At 43.9% G+C, this 19,137-nt stretch overlaps 1 protein-coding gene across 3 annotated transcripts in view; it reads left to right on the top strand.

The window, feature by feature from the left end:
- Nucleotides 1–19,137, top strand: part of CARMIL1 (capping protein regulator and myosin 1 linker 1) — a 303,770-nt gene that overhangs the window by 259,146 nt on the left and 25,487 nt on the right. For all 3 annotated transcript variants that reach the window (XM_040644903.1, XM_040644902.1, XM_040644900.1), the window contains exons 30-32: nucleotides 4,590–4,656; nucleotides 4,878–5,074; nucleotides 17,730–17,842. In XM_040644903.1, coding sequence (XP_040500837.1) covers nucleotides 4,590–4,656; nucleotides 4,878–5,074; nucleotides 17,730–17,842 — 377 coding nt within the window. The remainder of the gene's footprint in view (nucleotides 1–4,589; nucleotides 4,657–4,877; nucleotides 5,075–17,729; nucleotides 17,843–19,137) is intronic.

Genomic DNA, 19,137 nt, shown 5'->3' with positions numbered 1-19,137 from the left:
ACGGTAACTCTTTTGGAACCGGGCATCAGCTCCATTCCTGAAGAGCTTTGGTGACTGTGGCGGGGGGCGCGGGGGGGGGGGGAGAATTCAAAGCTACTTCGTCCTCAAGTGCAGTGGGGAGCATAGGATGATAGAGAACGATCCCCAGAAGGGATGCTTCTATGTGCCTAGAGATACCCCGTCCCCATGTTGTTTCTGGGTCTAGCAGTTTGGCCCAAGAACCAAAACCTGCATGGAGTTTTCCAGTGTCCACTCAGTGTTCTGTCCACCATGTGCCTTTGGAGCTGATGACGTCTCCATTCCCCAGATGGGGTCGCTACCTTATGGGGTTTGTAGGCGGCATTCTGCACGCACATAACAGAAGAGGTAATAGCTCTAAGAGTTTCTGCTGTTTTCCAGCTGTAACTGTGCTTCTGCTTATAAAGTTCTAGATTGGATGCGTTAAGCCAGTAATATTTTGGCCTCCTTCTTGGCTTATTCCTTTGCTATGAAGGCTTTTTATGGAGCTTTTCTGTTTGTGAACCGTGTCTCTCCCTCCCCTTTTCTTGTAATGCTGTTGCTTTATCTCTCTTCCATTCATATTTTTTTCCTTCCTTTTTGCTGCATGGAGACTCTCTGCTGTACAAGTGTAAGTATTTTTTGGCGGCTCTGCAGTTTCTGGCTGTATAGTTTGCATTCTTGTGCTCCCATCTGCTTCTGCGCTGCCCGGCTGCTCTCCCCGGAGACTTAGTGTCGTCATCCGTCTGTGGATCCCACGTGAAACAGGCAGCAGTTTAGAGACAAGATTGGATTTTACAAGATGGTTCAGCTAGCAAAACAGGCGATGAATTTAAAATATCCTAGCTGTGCCTAAAAGCAAGCAGAGTGTTGATGAAGAGGGTACCAACCTTCAAGAGGGGAGAAGTGGTTTTTTCCCTTCGTGTAAAAAAAAAAAAAAAGCGTGATTACTTAAAGTCCAACTTTTGGGGTTTTTTGTTCTTTTTCCTGATTCTATCTTCCCAGGGTTGTAGAAAATTGGCATCATGATTTGCTTCTTGTATTAGAAGAATTTTCCTAATTTATTTCCCAACTGTTTTTTTTTTTTTAACTAACCGTGTTTTCGTTTTGTTTTTTGTTTGTTTTAACCTCAGGGAAAAGAAAATTAGGGATTCTTGAGCTCAAAGTGAGAGTGTTATTTATTATTCTTTGCACGAACTTGATAAAATGAACAAGGCAGGTTCTCCATCCTATTTTTGGGGTGATAGAAACAATTTAACTCTTGTTAAAAAAAAAAAAGAGTACATCTAGGAATTACATGTTAAAAGTGAGTTTAACAGGAAAAAAATGTGTTGTTTGTCAGACTCCAAAATAAGTCCTCAGCTCTGGTAAAGCAGACCTATCACTTGAGTGACGTGAGAATCGTTTTAATTCCACTATAAAAGTCTGGTCAAATGAGTAAGATTTCTGAGCAACATAGACATTGCGTTGCTTTTAGATTCCTGGAGAACAGGGCCCTGCCTTTCACCCGCAGTCGGCCACGGTGACGTTGTAATCATGGTTGGTGATATCAGGGTGAGAAAGAAGTCCTGCATGTACGGTTTTCCTTCTAAAGTTACTTTTTAATGGGTTCAACGCACTGTTCCTCCTATTTCTTGAGTACGTGAATATTGACAATAATTCATTACAAAAATGCACTTTTAAGGAAATTGTGTCTAGGCCTAAAATAACAGTGGGCAGGGTTGACCAGGAATTGATTTGTGAAGAGCCCTTTGGTGAGTGTACCTTTCCTGCTTTGGGCCCTGGCCCTCTTCATCTGAGGGGCACTTCGTGATTTCTCCTTTCAGGAAATACTCATTGGCAAATGGCCAGGGCAGGAAGTGAAGACTAGGAAACAGTCTGAGAAAAATTAACCCTTTCATTTTGATACAAGAGCATTAACAGTTCTAAAGAGGCTGGTAAAGCTAGGTGTTTTTTTTTCCCCAGGTTGCAACTCATCTAATCGACAGGTGTGAGAAGGGGTTGGCAGGAGTGCATATAAACCAGATTTCTGGAGAAACATAGAATATTTGTTCCTAAATATATACTTGGGTAGATAATCGTAGCTCATTGTTATATCTCCTCTTGCTTTAGATTTATATGTAATGGGATTGTAGGAGTAAGCCAGTAAAGAGTGAGCAAGTTCAGTTTTTTCCTATAAAATGGTTAAGGAAGAAAAAGTTTGAAAGAAAAGAAAGAAAAATAGGAGAGAAATAAAAGTCACTTTTCCCCCCTCCGTTGTTGCACTTAAACCATAAGAAAGAGATCATGAAACTGTGCGTCAAAAGTAATGTCTAAAATTGAGTTGCATTCTTAATACCAGTTGTAGAAACTAGTCTGATTTTGAGCCCTGCCTATTTTAGCAAAAGTCCATTGTCCCTGTCCCAATGTCCAAACCTCGGAACTAACAGATATGTCATGTACAGTGGAAGAGTTTCATGTGAAATGCAATTAGGAGGTATTTGCACTTGTACGGAGCATATGAAATGAAGGATCGCTTTGAGGCGTTAGAAAGTCAAACCAAGAAGTGCGAGCTAGTTCCCCTTTGGTTGATGTCTGCCATCAAATATCCTGTTGATTTGCAGCAGTCCTCAGTATGTCTATAAAATTAGGTTGAACTGAATGACGTAGTTACAGATTGGCTTCAGTTTGTAAATGTCTCTTTCTATATATTTTTTCATATTATTTATAAATGTTATATAGTCTATGTATTCTTTTATATATAATTATATATATATACATTCCAGTTCATATATTTAAAATTGTCGTATATTTGAAATGTCATAATTGTCATATGCTTCACACACATTTGGTCTCTGTTATAAAGGTTATGTAGGGAAACTTGAGACAGATTATTTTTCCCCGTGAACCCTCTTTCTATGAAATCTAATCAAGAGTCACAGGAAAAACTGTTGGAAGACATCTTCATTCCATGCATTTTTAAGTCTCTTTCTTCTTTATTTGTGGCCATCCAAATGAATACGCTGGAATTATATCCCCAGCTTCTTCCTGATCCTTTTACCCATCATGGTTGTGCACAAAGTGGGTGGAATACTAAAGATATTTTCATTAAACGTAGGGTGTATTCCAGGAGTTTGCGCCTCCTGAAAATTAATTCTTTTTAGAGGTTTCACCTATGAATAGACCAGTCAGTCTACTAACTTGTTGAGTCAACTGCAAGGCCAATTTTGGGGGAGAACAACCTGGAAGCTGGATCCCTTTCCAGTTGCATCGGACTGGCTGCATTTTTACTGAACCCACAAAGCCTTTTGCTTTACAAATAGATATTCCTCAGACCGTCTGCCTTTAATAAAACCTTGAAATAACCAAATCAGGTTTTCACTGTGTATTTCAGGAAGACCAGTCTGGATTTAAATATAATTGCTCATCTTTTCTCTCCCTTTTCTCTCAATAATAAATAACATCAAAAGGATACTATTATTAAAACTGGCATAAAATTGTTAGAACTGTAAAGTAGTTTGCTCTAAAGTATGAACCAATTCATTCTTTGAACCAAAGAGAGTTTGTCACCCGTGTGGATGTTTTTTAAGAAAGCCTTACATGACACCCTATTAAATGAAAGACTACCAACTAAGTTCTATTATCTCTTAGTTTAGACAAATACTAGTTTCCAGTATCAGACCAGTTAAAACATCCCTCAGATCCATTCATCTGTATATCTACTATGAAGGGTGCAGTTCAGAGGGATGCTGGGCCAGCCTCACGATGGGTCAATCCTAGTGCTGCTCCTAATGCCAGCTCAAGTGGGAGCCATTGTCATCTCTCTGGCTCAGTTTCTTCCTTCAGATTCGTTTCTCTAGGTGATGACCGAGGCCCCCTCCCACTTTCACATATGTGGTCCTATTGTGGGTGAAGCTAATACCCTCCTTAGATTTGGCTTTACAACATCAACAGTGGGCACCAATGCTTAAGAAGTTTTGCTGGTTTGGGTTTTGGTCTCATTTTTTGAAAGACTAACAGGATGAAACACTCTTAACCAAGAAGTGACAGCAGATATGGACTTCTAAATCATGGCAACTTTTTCCTAGGTAGCCTTTGCCCATAGTATAAAGATCAGAAGTAGGAAACAAACAGTTACAGCACTTAAATCCTTAAAGGGACAAAGAGTTGGGTGTTGCCTTGCATTGATGTCCTGGTGGTAATAAGCAATGAATAGTTGCAGTTTTAATTTTTAGCGACTGATGTTTACAATCTTTTAATCTGTTTTTATATCCATGTTAATATCCTCACACACAGTTTGGAATTACATTCTGTATCTTTCATTATTCCTTTCCGCAGTATAAATAGAATGTAACTGATTAGGGCTGGAGGCGAGAAGCAAGCAGGGGGCTGTATCAGTTGAGAACATTGTAAACATTTAGAAGTGTGTGGGTTCAGTCTTTCCAGTCAGACTGTCGGATGTGACCATCCTCTAAAGAAGCGAAACAAATACTGGGTGTAAACATTGGAGCCCAGATGTTTCTCCACCCACCACCCACCCCCAGAAAGGTTCCTGAAGTTTGAAAGGCAAGTTTTCTGTGAATACCTAAGTGCTTTCTTTATTTCATTGCTAGATGACTCCTAAATCCAAAAGGAAGAGTATCCATAGCCGGATGCTGCGACCTGTTTCCAGAGCTTTCGGTGAGTTATTTCTGAACACCCGTCATTTCCCTAAAACCATGAAACACCCCAGCAGGGACCTCGGAGCCCTTCAGGGATGTTGTGTCTGAGTGAATATAGACGAGGAGAGGGAAGCGTGTGGACAGGTGTTTGCTGTTCCGTGATAAACTCGAAGTTACTGTCAGGAATTCTGTAATCCATCTACACAGTAAGCGTCAGTCTGGGTCTCTGCTTTATTTCAGAGATGGAGTTTGATCTCGATAAAGCGCTGGAGGAGGTGCCCATTCACATCGAGGACCCGCCTTTCCCATCCGTCCGACAGGAGAAGCGGAGCTCGGGATTTCTCTCCGAGCTGCCTTCCGAGGAGGGGAAGAAGCTGGAGCACTTTACCAAGTTGAGGCCCAAACGAAATAAGAAGCAGCAGCCCACCCAGGCGGCGGTAGGTGGCTGGTGGGGCCCCTTCTCCCCCAGGCCCTTTCCTTTTCAGGGGGAGGCTGGAGGTTGGCCCAGGCGCCTGGCCCCTTGGGAGTACTCGTAGGAAGGACAGCAGAACCGCCACACGGGGTGCTCGGTGCTCCAGCAAAGCCTCTCCACTTGGTGCTCAGCAGGTTTTGAAAAGACAATGCTGTGTGGTTTCCAGCGCTTCAGAGCAGAGTTGGAAGAAGCCCTTAGAAAAATAGCAGCCACGTGGGTGAGACAAAGAGGCTAGTCTGTAGCACTTTTTGTGTCTGAGTGTGAAACGATGGAAAATAAGTACCAAAGCCTTTGCTTGTGGTTAAAAGTCGCTTGTGCGTGCCTTAGGGGTGCACGCTCTACCTCCCCATCCACCTGCGGGTCCTGGGCTGTCCTGAGGCCTTTGCTCTGGGTCATGTGCAAGCCCACGGGGGTGCAGGGTGGTCGGGGAGAGCCGCTCTGGTGCTGTGACTCTGTGGCTCCCGCTCCTGCCGGAGGAGATGGAATTGCTTGTGCTGAGCGGCCTGTCTCGGGCTCGTGTCCACCGCACCTGCTGTCTGTCTTGCTCACCTTCCTTGCTCTGCCGTCTACTGTGCACCCGGCCGCCTCTGCAGCCGCCCCAGGTCGCTCCTGACCGCAGCCCGTGGACGCCTGTCTGCTGCCCTCCCACTTGATGTCTCAGCGCTTACTTGACACACAAAACCCCAGTCCTTCCCGAAAGCAACTTCCTGTGGCCTCTGAGTGGCCACACGCTTCTTTTCCTCCCACCCCACCGGTGAGGCCTTGGAGTGTGTTATTTGCTGCATGGGCCCCAGGGTCAGAACCCGTGGTTTCCATTTGTTGACTTGTGCCCTGTCTGCTCTGCTCTGGGTTCAAGTGTTCCCCTGCCTCCTGAACTTCAGTGTCCCAGAGCACCTCGGGCTCCCTACGTGTAAAACTGGGAGCCTCCCTCTCTGTAAAGCTGCCTTCCTCTCATAGCCCCTGTCCCCCACGGAGATCACAGTAGACATGTCAGAAACCTGGTGATCCTGAACACCATGTCCACACTGCCAACCCTGACCTGGTGTCTGCCTTCCTCCTTGCCATCCCTGACGTTGCTGCTTCCCAGTCTGAGTCTCAGTCCTCCAGAGCTGCAGCCTTTTTCTTGTCACTTCCCCTCCACACCCCACACATCTTCTGGGCTGACAACCGCTTATCTTGCAGATTTCCATTGGCCTCGGTGTTCCAGGAAGCCCTCCCTGTCTCCACCTCTGTGCTTGCATCCCATAGCATGACCCCAGGGGCGGTCATGCTCACCGACTGGTTGTGCACAACCTGAACAACCCTCCATGGAGGCCATGGTTCCTCCAATGCTTGCTACTCACAGCTGTTATAGCTGCTTCATAGCCTTGCCGTGGTGTTCTCTAAGCACTGTCTGTAAGCTCCATGTAGGAAGGCGTGTGCTTTATCGTCCTTGGATTTGGTGCAGTGCTCGGTCGGTTGTGGAATATAGTAGGTGCTCAGCACTACTTACTGGATGATAGGTGGGTGACTGGAGACAAATGGATGAAGGTCACAATAATCATCTGCCTGGTCAGTCATTTATTCACACTAGCTCAGGCTAGTTCTGTTTAGTTTATTTCTCATTCGAATCTGAATAGGTTGTCGTGGTTTCAGAAAAACAAAACAACTTAATGCATTGTTTTCTGATTTACTTGATTTTAACATTTAGTACACTATTACATATTCTTTCTTTTTTTTCTTTTTCTTTAAGATTTTATTTATTTATTTGAAACCGAAGAAGAGAGTGAGTACATAAGCAGGGGGAGCAGCAGGCAGAAGGAGAGGGAGAATCAGACTTCACACTGAGCAGGGAGCCTGATGTGGGACTCGATGCGGGGCTCGATCCCAGGATTCTGGGATCATGACCTGAGCCGAAGGCAGATGCTTAACCAGCTGAGCCACCCAAGCGCCCCTCTATTACATACTCTAAAAGGAAGAAACTTTTTTTGCTTTTTAAATAAGGAAAGACCTTCTTAGATAGGGAAAAAGACGACCTCCCCACTAGATTCTAGGTGGTTACTGAATGAATGGCTGCTCTTTGGCTCTTTCCATGTGGAGAGTCATTAGCAGTGTAACTGTACATGAAACAATGGTTTGTTTCCCCTTGATTAAGCCAGCCACCCACGAAAGGAGAATGTTGTGAACATAATTTAAAAGCCAAGAAGAGAAGGGAAGGGAAGAAGGCTGAGACAGAGTGCTGGTGGAGGAACTACTGGGTATATGCTGGAGAGATCTGAACTTTGCCCACAGCAAAGCCCGCTCACAGGTTCCGCTCACACGGGGCTGTTCCTTCCGAGGGGCGCGTGTCCTAAAACCGTGGGCGATGGTCATGGGTCCAAGTAGATCTGGCTTCTTCCACGAGGCATGGTAGACTGTGAAACATGGCATAGCTTGCTTTCCTTCGGGCTCCTAGTGAAATGTACTACTTTATGATTTTCCGAGTACTTTCTCCACTCTGTGAAGTGGCCACATTTTCAGGTGAGAACGAGGGGATTGCAGCTGACCTTTCTCACTAGGATTTAGCAGCAATAATCATTTAATAGTGTTGTCTTGTTTTTGTTTTGCTAGACTTGAGTGGACTCAGTCTATCCTAAGTCTATTTTAACTTTCCTAGAGCTTGCCCTTGACCTCTAATACCCGTACTGGGCTTTTTCTAAGCATCAGAATGCTCAAAGCCAAGGTGTGGCTTTTTTTTTTTTTTTAATCTTTTTACTTTTATCATTTCTGACACCAAATGTGTGGGTGCCCCCCCCGCCCTCCACCCCACACACATCAACTAATGCTTCAACTCTGGACACCAACTGAGTGTCCCCCCCATTCAATTCAGTTCTGACACTGCCTGGAGTTAACATAGACCCCACAGGTTAAGGGCTCAGTGGCTCCCCCACGTCAGACACCAGTCCCAGCGCGTCGCCTGTACATCTGACCAACTGGCTATAAATTCAAGGGAGGTTCCCACGACCCCCTCCTTAGGTATGATAATTTGCTGGAATGGCTCACAGAACTCAAGAAGACACTTTTCTTACTATTACTGGTTTATCATGAAGGATGTACCTCAGGAACAGCCAGACGGATGAGATGTGTAGGGTGAGTTAATGGCGGAAGGGCTGGGAGCCTCCATGCCCCTCTCTGGACGAGCCGCTGTCCCTGCCCCTCAGTGTGTTTCCTGACCCGGAGGCTCTCCAAACCTCATCACTCAGGCGGTTTTATGGAGGTTCCGTTAACGAGGCACGATTGAGTAAATCATTGGTCACTGGTGACTAACTCCATCACCAGGCCCTCGTTCCTCCCCAGGGCCAGAGGTGGGGGTGAACGTTCCAACCCTCCTGTTACATGGTTGGTTTCTCTGACCACTAGCTATTATCCTGAAGCTGCTTGGGGACCCACCAAGACTCACCTATTTTTTTTTTATCATAAACTCAGGAATGATTGAAAGGGGCTTGTTAAAATAGCAAAAGATGTTCCTGTTAGCTCTATCACTCAGGAGCTTTCAAAGAGAAACTGTGTCAGGCACCAGGACAAAGGCCAAATATACACTTCTTGTAGCACATAAGGCTAAGCTAAATGCCAACATGTCAGTTTCTGCCGGGCCAAAAACTACTAGTGTTGTAACTTTAATTCCTGTGCTAAAAATATACACATAAATATCTATGTAAATATGAAGACTAGATAATTATTTTTTAAAAACTAAGTAAAAATTTAATCTTCTGGTCAAACTACAATCCTTCTAAAACTACCAGACGTCTTTTTTTTTTTTTAAGATTTTTAAAATTTCTTTATCAGAGAGCATGAGCAGGGGGAGTGGCAGGCAGAGGGAGAAGCAGGCTCCCTGTTGAGCAAGGAGCCTGATATGGGACTCGATCCCAGGACCCTGGGATCATGACCCAAGCTGAGGACAGTTGCTTAACTGACTGAGCTGCCCGCGTGCCCCTAAACTACCAGACATCGTATGAATAAATGTTCTACACATTTTATTTATACATTTCAAGTCTTTACTGAACCTCTCAAAAAAAAAACCCCAATTTATTTTTAATAACAAGGGATACTATATACCAGTTTCTTCTTTTTTCATTTCATTCATGTATATATAAGAACTCATAAACATTACATTATGGCTCATTAATCTGTAGAATTTAATCTTGGAGCACAGGAGTATAAGGATGTGAGGTGTGGCTGGCAGGCTCTCCCTTTCCCTGGCAGTGTGTGTCTGGACAGGGGATCTTCCTGAGCCCGAGCCGGCTTGCTTCTAAAACCCTAGCACTGCCTTCATCATGGAGTCATCATGACAAATAAATGGAATAAATGTATATAGTCCTTTATTAAATGTAAATATTGTTCTTCAAAGCTAGTATTTCCGTTTTGTTAGTATTAACTCTATTTACTATATTGATATTTGCTTTTTCCTGTCTGCTGTTCCCCTTCCCTGACACTGAAATGGGGGAGGAAGAGAAAAACATCCCTAGAAATTGATACATATCACTGTTAGCTCCTCTAATCTGGGGGATTTTTACTCATGTTTATTAAGGAACAAGCCCACTATTTTATAAGAATTCATATTCAAAAATTATTTTCTTAGTAGAAGTGACTTTTAGAAAGTCTGCTTTTGGGATGAGAGTTCACGTGGGTAGAGAGTGGCTGTGCCATTTTCGAAGGCACAGAATGAGCCAGTGTAAGGGGTACAACAGGTGAGGGGGGGGGCAGCTGTTATGCCACATCCCCGATGTTTCCGAATGCGTTTCTCGCTCACGTCATCGTCCAGTGTGGGTGTGCCTGGTCAGGGGACCCCACGGTGATCATTCAGGGACCCAGGCTGCTTTCCTCTGTGGCTTCTCTTTGGTCCTCGAGTCCTGTCCGGTCAGCTGGATGCCGTGAAGCACTCAGACTCACACCCGGCAGGTGTGAGCAAACCTGGCTAAGTGACGCAGTAGCCAGAGCTTGGCCGAGTGGCTGCCTGGCAGCGTGCGAACCTGAGAAATGCGTTCTAACCGTGACGGCCAACAGGCAGGTGCAGCGGGGGCGCCCGCCTGGGCTTCATGCGCACCCGCTGCCGGTGAGCTACCGCTTCTGCTGCCTCACCTCGCGTAACCGTGGGGGGAAGGTATTCCCTAAAGGAAGATCCCTCTGCAAAGAAGAATGAAAGAATATTGGCCTGGGATTCAGGGAACCTGCCAGGGTCCGGGTGTGACGGCCACTAACTAGACTCCGCTCCCCTGGAAGGAGCTTTGCAGACTATCCCTTGTTCTAGGGAATGTGAAGCCCAGGGCAAGAAACTGACTTGCCTCTGGTCATCCTCTGAGTGACCATTCCACATCCTGCAATGGCTTTGCTCTGCACGGTCCCTCAGCGTTCATTTGCCACAGTTCCAGTGACGGAACAAACCAACTAATGCAAACACTAAGTCCTGGGGAATCAGTTGTCTCCCACGTGCTTCGGATCACAGTCATGGTTATCACCAGGCTAGAAGGGATTTCGATGTCCTCTCGTCCAGTCCCTCATCAAGAACTTAAAAATCTCTATGTAGCCAGAGTAGTTGCCTGGTCTGCCTCTCGCAACCTCTCAGAAGCAGCCATTTCCTAGAAGCTCCAGTTGTTAGCATTTTATTTTTTATGTGTTGCTGAAATCTGTCTTTATAATTTTAACCAGGCCGTCTTGTTCCTGTTATCAGATGTGGCACATGTCATTGAAGGAGACCTAACAGACTTACAGATATTTGTGGTTTATTACTAGGTCTTTCCTTCACCAGTCTAAATGTCCTCAGCTTTTTCAGTGTTCCTGATATGACACTGTCTGCAGTCCATTTATGGTTTTTTGTTACTCTTTTCTGAATAAGTGGCAAGGCCATACCACCTCCTTCCTTCTAACTGCTATACTTCTATTTATTCATCCACAGATAGTATTCACTTCAAAACAAACAACCAATTCCAGTATAGTTAACATACAGTGTTCTATCAATTCTATACATCACTCAGTGCTCATCATGACAAATGTGTTCTTAATCCCCTTCACCTGTTCCCCCATCCTCCTGTCCCCTCCCCCTGGGAACCATCAGTTCTCCATAGTTAAGAGTCTTTTTTTTGGTTTGTCTCCTTTTTTCTTTGTTCGTTTGTTTTGTTTCTTAAATGAGTGAAATCATATGGTCTTTGTCTTCTTGGACTGATGTATTTCCCTTAGCATAATACTGTCTAGCTCCATCCATGTCATCGCAAATGGCAAGATTTCATTCTACTTAATGGCCGAATAATATTCCATTGTATGCACTACACCTTCCCATCCATCCATCTGTCCATCAGTGGACACTATGGTTGTTTCTATAGTTTGGCTATTGTAGATAATGCTGCTATAAACATAGGGGTGCATGTAGCTTTTCAAATTAGTGTTTTCATTTTCTTTGGGCAAGTACCCAGTAGTGGAATTACTGGGTTATGTGGTAATTCTTTTTTCCCCCCAATTTTTTGAGGAACCTCCATTCTCCACAGTGGCTGCACCAGTTTGCATTCCCACCAACAGTGCACGAGGGTTCCTTTTCTCCCCCCACATCCTTGTCAACCTTGTTGCTTCTTGTGGTTTTTTATTTTAGCCATTCTGACAGGTAGAAGGTAATAACCCATCATGGTTTTGACTTTCTTTTCCCTGTGATGAGTGATGCTGAGCACCTTCTCACGTGTCTGCTGGCCATCTGGGTGTCTTCTTTAGAGACATGTCTGTTCATGTCTTCTGGAGTACTTATTTGTTTTTGCTGTGTTGAGTTGTAGAAGTTTTTTATATATTTTGGATATTAACCCTTTATCACACTTGTCATTTGCAAATATCTTCTCCCATTCCGTAGGTTGTCTTTTACTTTTGTTGATTCCCTTGCTGTGCAGAAGCTTTTTATTTTGATGGTTTTGTTTCTCTTGCCTCAGAAGACATATCTAGAAAAATGTTGCTATGGCCAGTGTCATAGAAATTATTGTCTGTTCTCTCTTCTGGGATTTTTATGGTTTCAAGTTTCACATTTAGATCCTTAATGCATTTTGAGTTTACTTGTATGTGTGGTGTAAGGAAGTGGCCCAGTTTCATTCTTCTGCATGTAGCTGTCCGGTTTTCCCAACACCATTTGTTGAAGAGACTGTCTTTTTCCCATTGCATATTTTTGCCTCCTTTGTTGAAGATTAATTGACCATATAATCATGGGTTTATTTCTGGGCTCTTTATTCTGTTTCAATGATCTATGTGTGTGTTTTTGTGCCAGTACCATACTGTTTTGATCACTACAGCTTTGTAGTATATCTTGAAATCTAGGAACGTGATATCTCCAGTTTTGTTGTTCTTTTTGAAGATTGTTTTGGCTATTTGGGTTCTTTTCTGGTTCCATTCAAATTTTAGGATTATTTATTCTCATTCTGTGAAAAATGCTTTTGGTGTTTTGATAGGCATTGCATTAAGTCTGAAGATTACTTTGGGTAGTATGGACATTTTAACAATATTTTTTCAATCCATAAGCACAGAATATTTTTCCATTTTTTTGGTGTTATCTTCAGTTTCTTTCATCATTGTTTTATAGTTTTCAGAGTATACATCTTTTACCTCATTGGTTAAGTCTATTCCTAGGCATTTTATTCTTTTTGTTGCAATTATAAATGGGACTGTTACCTTAATTTCTCTTTTTGCTACTTTATTATTAGTGTATAGAAATGTAATATTTTTCTGTATATTAATTTTGTATCCTGTGACCTTACTGAATTCACTTATCAGCACTACTAATTTTTTGGTGGTCTTTTAGGGTTTTTTCTATATGTAGTATCATGTTTAGTGAAAGTTTTACTTCTTCTTTACCAATTTGGATGCCTTTTATTTCTTTTTCTTGTGTGATTGCTGTGGCTGGGTCTTCCAGTACTCTGTTGAGTAAAAGTGGTGAGAGTGGATGTGTTCATATTTTAATAGCTGTATCATCTGGGTAACTGGTAGTGGTCACTCTCAGGCAAGGCCTATAATCGTCTGTATTTAAAAGCATATTTCAGAGAGAGAAAAATGGGGCACATGCATCAGGAAATGTGAACTTACGCAGAAGTCCTAGTATACTTGTTGTTACATCTCACTGTCCAGAAATGAGCCATATTTCCAGCCCCATGTACAAGAGCAGCTGAGAAGATAATGTGTTTCACTTGGTCAGATGGATATGCTAAGGAAATCAGGATTTGATACGGAGACTGGGTAGGCATGTAGCAGTTTCTGCTGTTACTTATTCGGTTGAGAAAGTTTCCTCCTAGTTTGCTAATTTTTTTTCAGTGAGTGATGGTTTAATTTGGTTTTTTTTTCTTCAGTATTTCTGGAAATTGATCATTTATTTTTCTCTTCTGTTTTGCTGTTGTGGTGAATCACAATAACAGACCTTTCTAATGGTAGACCAGTCTTGATAATAATCACGATACTCTTGCTTTTGTTTTTAATTCTAGTGTAAGTAACATACAGTGTTATATTAGTTTCAGGTGTATATTCTTGCTTTGTTTTAATATACTGCTGGGCTTTGTTTACCATATTTTATTGGGATTGTTTTCATCTATGTGCATAAATAAGAGAGACCTATAGTTTTTCTTATTCTTATCTAGACCATCCATCTACTTTGGGTTTCAGAATTATACTATCTTCATAAATTAGTTTGGAAGCTCTCCTTCCTCTTCTCTGGAACGGCTAGTATATAATGGAGCTTTTCCGCCCCTCTCCTGGGAAGCATCTGGGCCTGGTGTGTGTGTGTGTGTGTGTGTGTGTGCAGGTGATGCTTGGATGCAGATTCCAAATCTAGGGAGTTGACTTCTTTTGTTATGGATCTAATCAGATTACCTAATTCCTCTTGAGACCATTTTGGCCATTGATATTTTTCTAGGATGTCATCCACTTAGTCTAATTGTCGTTTAGTTGTTTATAGAATTCTTACAACTTTTTATCCTCCTGAACCATAGCTGTGTCCCATTTTTTTCCCCTGTCTGATCTATTTTGCCTTTCTCCTAATTTTGCAAGGTTGTCTCTTTTATTAGTCTTTTTTTTTGGGGGGGGGGAAGAATCAGCTTTTATTTTTATTTGTCCTCTCAAATGCATCAATGTTTGTCCTTTTATTGTATTTCCTTCGTTTTACATCCGTTGGGTTCCTTATTTCCTTCTTGATTGCTTGGCTCTCACTTCTCCATGATACTTACTGTCTAATGTATGCATGTAAGATTCCATGATTATTCAGCTCACTAATTAGCACTCTTTGGGTGTATGTGTTCGGTTACTAATAATACACTAATTGTCCTTCCTGCCTGCCCATCTCGCTCCATCCGGCCTGTGGAGACGTTAGGAGAGATTTGGCAGCTGCCTCGTCAGGATCCAGGTGCACCACCCACAGTGTTTCCTTGGTGTGTTCGTCTTCATAATCCTGATGGCGGGTGGTCTGAGTTGTCGTTAGTCCTCATAATCGCTGGCTCGTCTTCTAAGCAGTCACAAATTATCCTTTTAGCATGTCTTCATACACCAGGGGTACAAAATCTGCCTTCTCGATTTGTCAAATACTGACCACAGCCATCCGATGCCCTGTTTTCTTTGAGAAAGCCTTTCTCGGCGTGCAGACGGAGTCCGTTCCAGCCGGCTCGGGGACAGCATTTCTGCTCTCCCCTTCCAATAGCGACACTACACTTTTTTAGTCTAAAATTCAAGCTCCTTGACAGAAAGACCAAAGTCAAACGGAATTCAGAGAACTTCTTATGTGTCTATGTCCCTTGCTTTCCTGTCGCTAGAAATTGAGCTGAAACAGTGTGTGCGTTTAGCCTTGAACTGTTCTGACAAACTGCGTTTCACTTTTGTGTTCGGTATTTCTGCTGCTCTTCGTACAAGCTGCCGACACCTCCGCTTTTATTCTAACAGATGCTTTTTAAACCACCTCTCATTGAGGATCTCCCGGGGACGCTGGACTTCCCGTAACCTCTCTGCTCTCAGCATCTTCATCTCTACAATGACAGGGTTGGACTGGGGGATCCACCTCGAGGTCCATCCAGCCCTGAAAGCTGGCCCGCCCTGCAGGAAAGCAGACTGCTTTGTGGAGCCCTGTCTGCTTCCGTCTCTGAAACCCCCCGATGTTCTCCCTGACCCCCAAGAACTTTTTGTGCTCGCTCTGCATTCCATTTCAAAGCAAGAAGAAAGGAAAGGGCTTAAAGGAGAAATTTATGCTAGTAAAAAGTAATTTTTTTTTCTCAAAATGGGAAAGAGAATTTGAGAGGGAGCCTCTGAGGGGGAGCATGGGTCCACTGGAAGGAAGCCCCGTGTTAGGACCATCTGTCCTGGGCTCACAGTCCTTCTCATCCGTAGTCAGGGGAGCTAGGTTGGTACCCCTCACTCTCTGAGCCACTGTTTGATCTGCGACTAACCAAAAACCAGGATAAAACTACCTTTCCTTTTCAGTGCAAAGAGTAGATGTGAAGATGAAATCATAACATGCAAGACACTTGTATAAACGATCAAGCATTCAACAAACGCAGGGAGCCATTATTACCACAGAGATCCCAGTCTCCATTCTTTTACAGAAGGAGAAGTGCTAACCCGAGCAAGTTCTGTGCTACTTTATCTTTTGCGACGAAAGTGACTCAGAGAGCACTTTCTCTCCCTAATTGAATTGTAGAACTTTGCTGTTTCTGTGCTCTATCATAATACATAGGAAAGCCTTTCTCAAATATAAAGCGCCATTCAGATGAGAAGTATAATTGTTATTATTCACATTTCACAGGAGTTCTTTTGTCTATGATCTGTTATCTGCTCACCTTTCAGCATTTCACAAACATGAACTCTTCAGCACACAGCTCATTTTCATAATGGAGATTTCCCAGTGAGTGAAGTGGATGATTGCTTAAAGCATGTGATTGGCTTTTTCGTTAAACAGTGCATATGCAGACATGGACATGAGCCAAATTCCCCTAGAGGCAACTTGACACAAATCAAGATTACAGAAAGCCACTTCTCCACCGCTCTGTGGCAAGACATTCAGACCAGATATCTCAACCATGGGAGAATTTGTCCTTGTGCCCAAAGGAATGGGCACAATACGCACTCCTTCTCAAGGGCCCACAACCTGTTAGCGTGAACTATTAGTACACCGTTGCAGACGCCAGTCAGACATGTGGCCGGCTGAGCTCACTGTGAGTTGTCCACTCAAAGAGAGATGCTAACTTGGTAGATGATTTCCTTATAGCTTCTCTACTGAGACCCAAGCTCTCAAGTGTCTGCTGGATGCTTGACTGTGGGTTTCCCACAGCGCCTCAAATGTTCAACAGAAATTAGACTCATCATTTCTTTCCCCAAATCTGGTCTTTGAACTATGTTCCCTAGAACCATACTCCCACTCACCTAGACTAGAAACTTCGACCTCATCTGAGGCACCTCCTTTCTTTGTATTCTCTTTTCTCTAGCCCTCGATCTGCTCCTCGTCTCCTCCAGATTAGATTAGACTATTCCAGGAATCTTTCTTTTGTGTCCCTGAATGGATTCCCCTACATATATTCCGTGGCTTCTCCAATATGTCCTTCATGCTGCCCTAGAATTATCAGAACAAAATTCAGGTTGGGCCATGTGCCTCTTTTGTGGGCTCCCTGTCACCTACAAAGTAAATTCCACGCTCTTCAGCGTAAGATTCGAGGCTGTTCATCATAGGCCCTTGTATTATTAATTGGGAAGTATTCGTTCAGTAGAGATAATGAGAGATACACAACTAAAAATGACTTAAATAGTGAGAAATACTGATTTTTCTCACTTACCAAGAAATCCTGAAGTCTCAGGATCAAGGACTGGTTTCTTCAGCAGCAAAGCACAACCACCCGGGTGTTTTCTGCGCTTGTGCTGTGTCATCCAGCACGTGTTGGCATTTGCCCTCAGGCTTGCCCTCTCTCGAACCCCATCGTGGCTGCTGTGGCTCCCATATCACGTCCTCCCTCCCACATGTAACCATACAGGAAAACACGTTCCTTCCTCTGCAGTAAAACCTGCACATGAGCCCCTAGCAGATTTCCCTTCTATCTCACTGACCAGAATATCATACGTCATACTTACCAGTCATGGGCAAGCAAGTAGAATTACGGTATTTTGGTATTTGGCTTATACAAGTAAGTATTCACACCTTGAAATCAGGGTTCTTCCTGCCAGAAAGAAAGGAAGCGGGGGAGGGGGTTTGGTTGCAGTGGCCCCTGTTAGTATCTGCCGGGGTTTGTACCTAGCGGTTCATCGCACCCACCCACCACCAGCCCCTGGCCACTGGATTGCTCTCCAGTCTCAGAACCTAGCACGTGTTTCATTTTCCTGTGTGTTCTTGCTTCCCTTACCATCACCTGCAATTCCTTCTCCACCTCTAGGGGCACTTGGCGCCTCGCAGCCTGGTAGGGCGAGCGGCTTGGGACACCCAGCAGCATGAAGCCTCTGCACGCCTCGCTCCCTGCCCCTGTCACAGTCGTACACAGGACTTCCATTCCTATAGGCCGTAAGGGCCCTTAGTTAGCCGGTCTTGTCCTTCTCGTGGCCCTTATCACCGTGCTTGGAACATGACGGCAACGTTTGCCAAATGACGCTCCCTGTGAGTCACCATTCCCATGTTTGACTTGCAGGTCTGCGCAGCCAGCATCGTCCCCCAAGACGGTGAGCAGAACGGCCTTATGGGGAGAGTGGACGAAGGTGTGGATGAATTTTTCACCAAGAAGGTGACCAAAATGGATTCCAAGTGAGTTCAAAGTCATTCCACTACTAAAACTGCTTAATGCACATTGAGTTACTAAGTTGCCATTAAACTTACTGTGCCAAGGCTTTTTTATCTTATTTATATATATTACATGGGATTGACTATTCTGATGGTTTGCAAAACGTGATCTCCAGGCCAGCAATCTTACTTGTCAACTGGGAACTTATTAGAAATGCAGATTCTCAAGCCGCTACCCCAGGTGCACTGAATCGGAAACTCTGGATGTGGGCCCAGCAGCCTGTACTTTACTAAGCCCTCTGGGGTAAGCTGAGGCATGCTCCAGTTTGAGAACCATTGTCCTGTTCTAAAATAGACCACAGAACACACCCAGGTATTTTTTAGGGCTTTACCACCGATGCCTGGAAGACTGTTCCAGGGCGGTGAACTTTGACAGCTGACATTGCTTATTTCTAAATTCTACTCGCTCGGAATTTGGCGTTGGGGGGGAGGGGCTGTATCGCTGCTAAATGGCACAGCTTCGACAGACTGTCAACACGCAGTTATCCTAGTTTCTTATTCTTAAGTGGTGTTTCCTTAAAAGACAGTCCTATTATGAACTTCTAACAGTTGTTGAACCTGGAACACTTCTAGCATTAAGCAGGATTTGTACCGAGTTGTTTAATCCCCAGCCCAAATCAGACCTATCCCCAAATACACTCTTAACGTGGGTTTGTGTCTGTGGAGTGTCCTTCACCTGGAGATACCCAGTTCAGGAATGAGTTGAAACCATGGTGATAAGCCGGGGCTGGGAAGGTGGGCAAGCCAGCACAGGTAGGGAAGAAGCCGGTCCATTCTGTGGGTTGATGCGCCTTATCTTGCCCCAGCAGGTTGGTGAGGTGGAAATGAGTGAAGTTTTTATATCCATACCAGTATAACTTACCGCATGTTAGAAGCTTCAGGACCCAATTATTTGTCTTCTTTGACACTGGCCTCGAAGCTTGGCATCCTAGGAAAGATTCCCTGCTCCCATTCTTCAAGAACCAACCTCAATGTCATTTATTCTTTGAAGCTGTCTCAGGACTGCTCTGTACCCCGCCCCCCCATTATTTGCTCTTTCTCTGCTGCTGACTCAAAGCCTTTTTTTTTTTTTCATCCTCTGCACCCATCTGTCAGAGCACACACGATCCTCTGAGCGTTTCTTCTGTTTTACCTTTTTTTACGGTATGAAGAAAGGACGGACGTATTCTCCGTGTAAAAGATTCAGGCAGTCCCAACGTGCCAACATAAACAGAACGAAATGGGAAAGTCCTTGATGATTTGCTCTCAAGTCAGTTGTC

This window comes from Ursus maritimus, unplaced genomic scaffold (assembly GCF_017311325.1).
Source record: "Ursus maritimus isolate PB19 unplaced genomic scaffold, ASM1731132v1 scaffold_30, whole genome shotgun sequence".
Lineage (NCBI taxonomy): Eukaryota > Metazoa > Chordata > Mammalia > Carnivora > Ursidae > Ursus > Ursus maritimus.
This window is presented reverse-complemented; position numbering and strand designations above follow the sequence as displayed.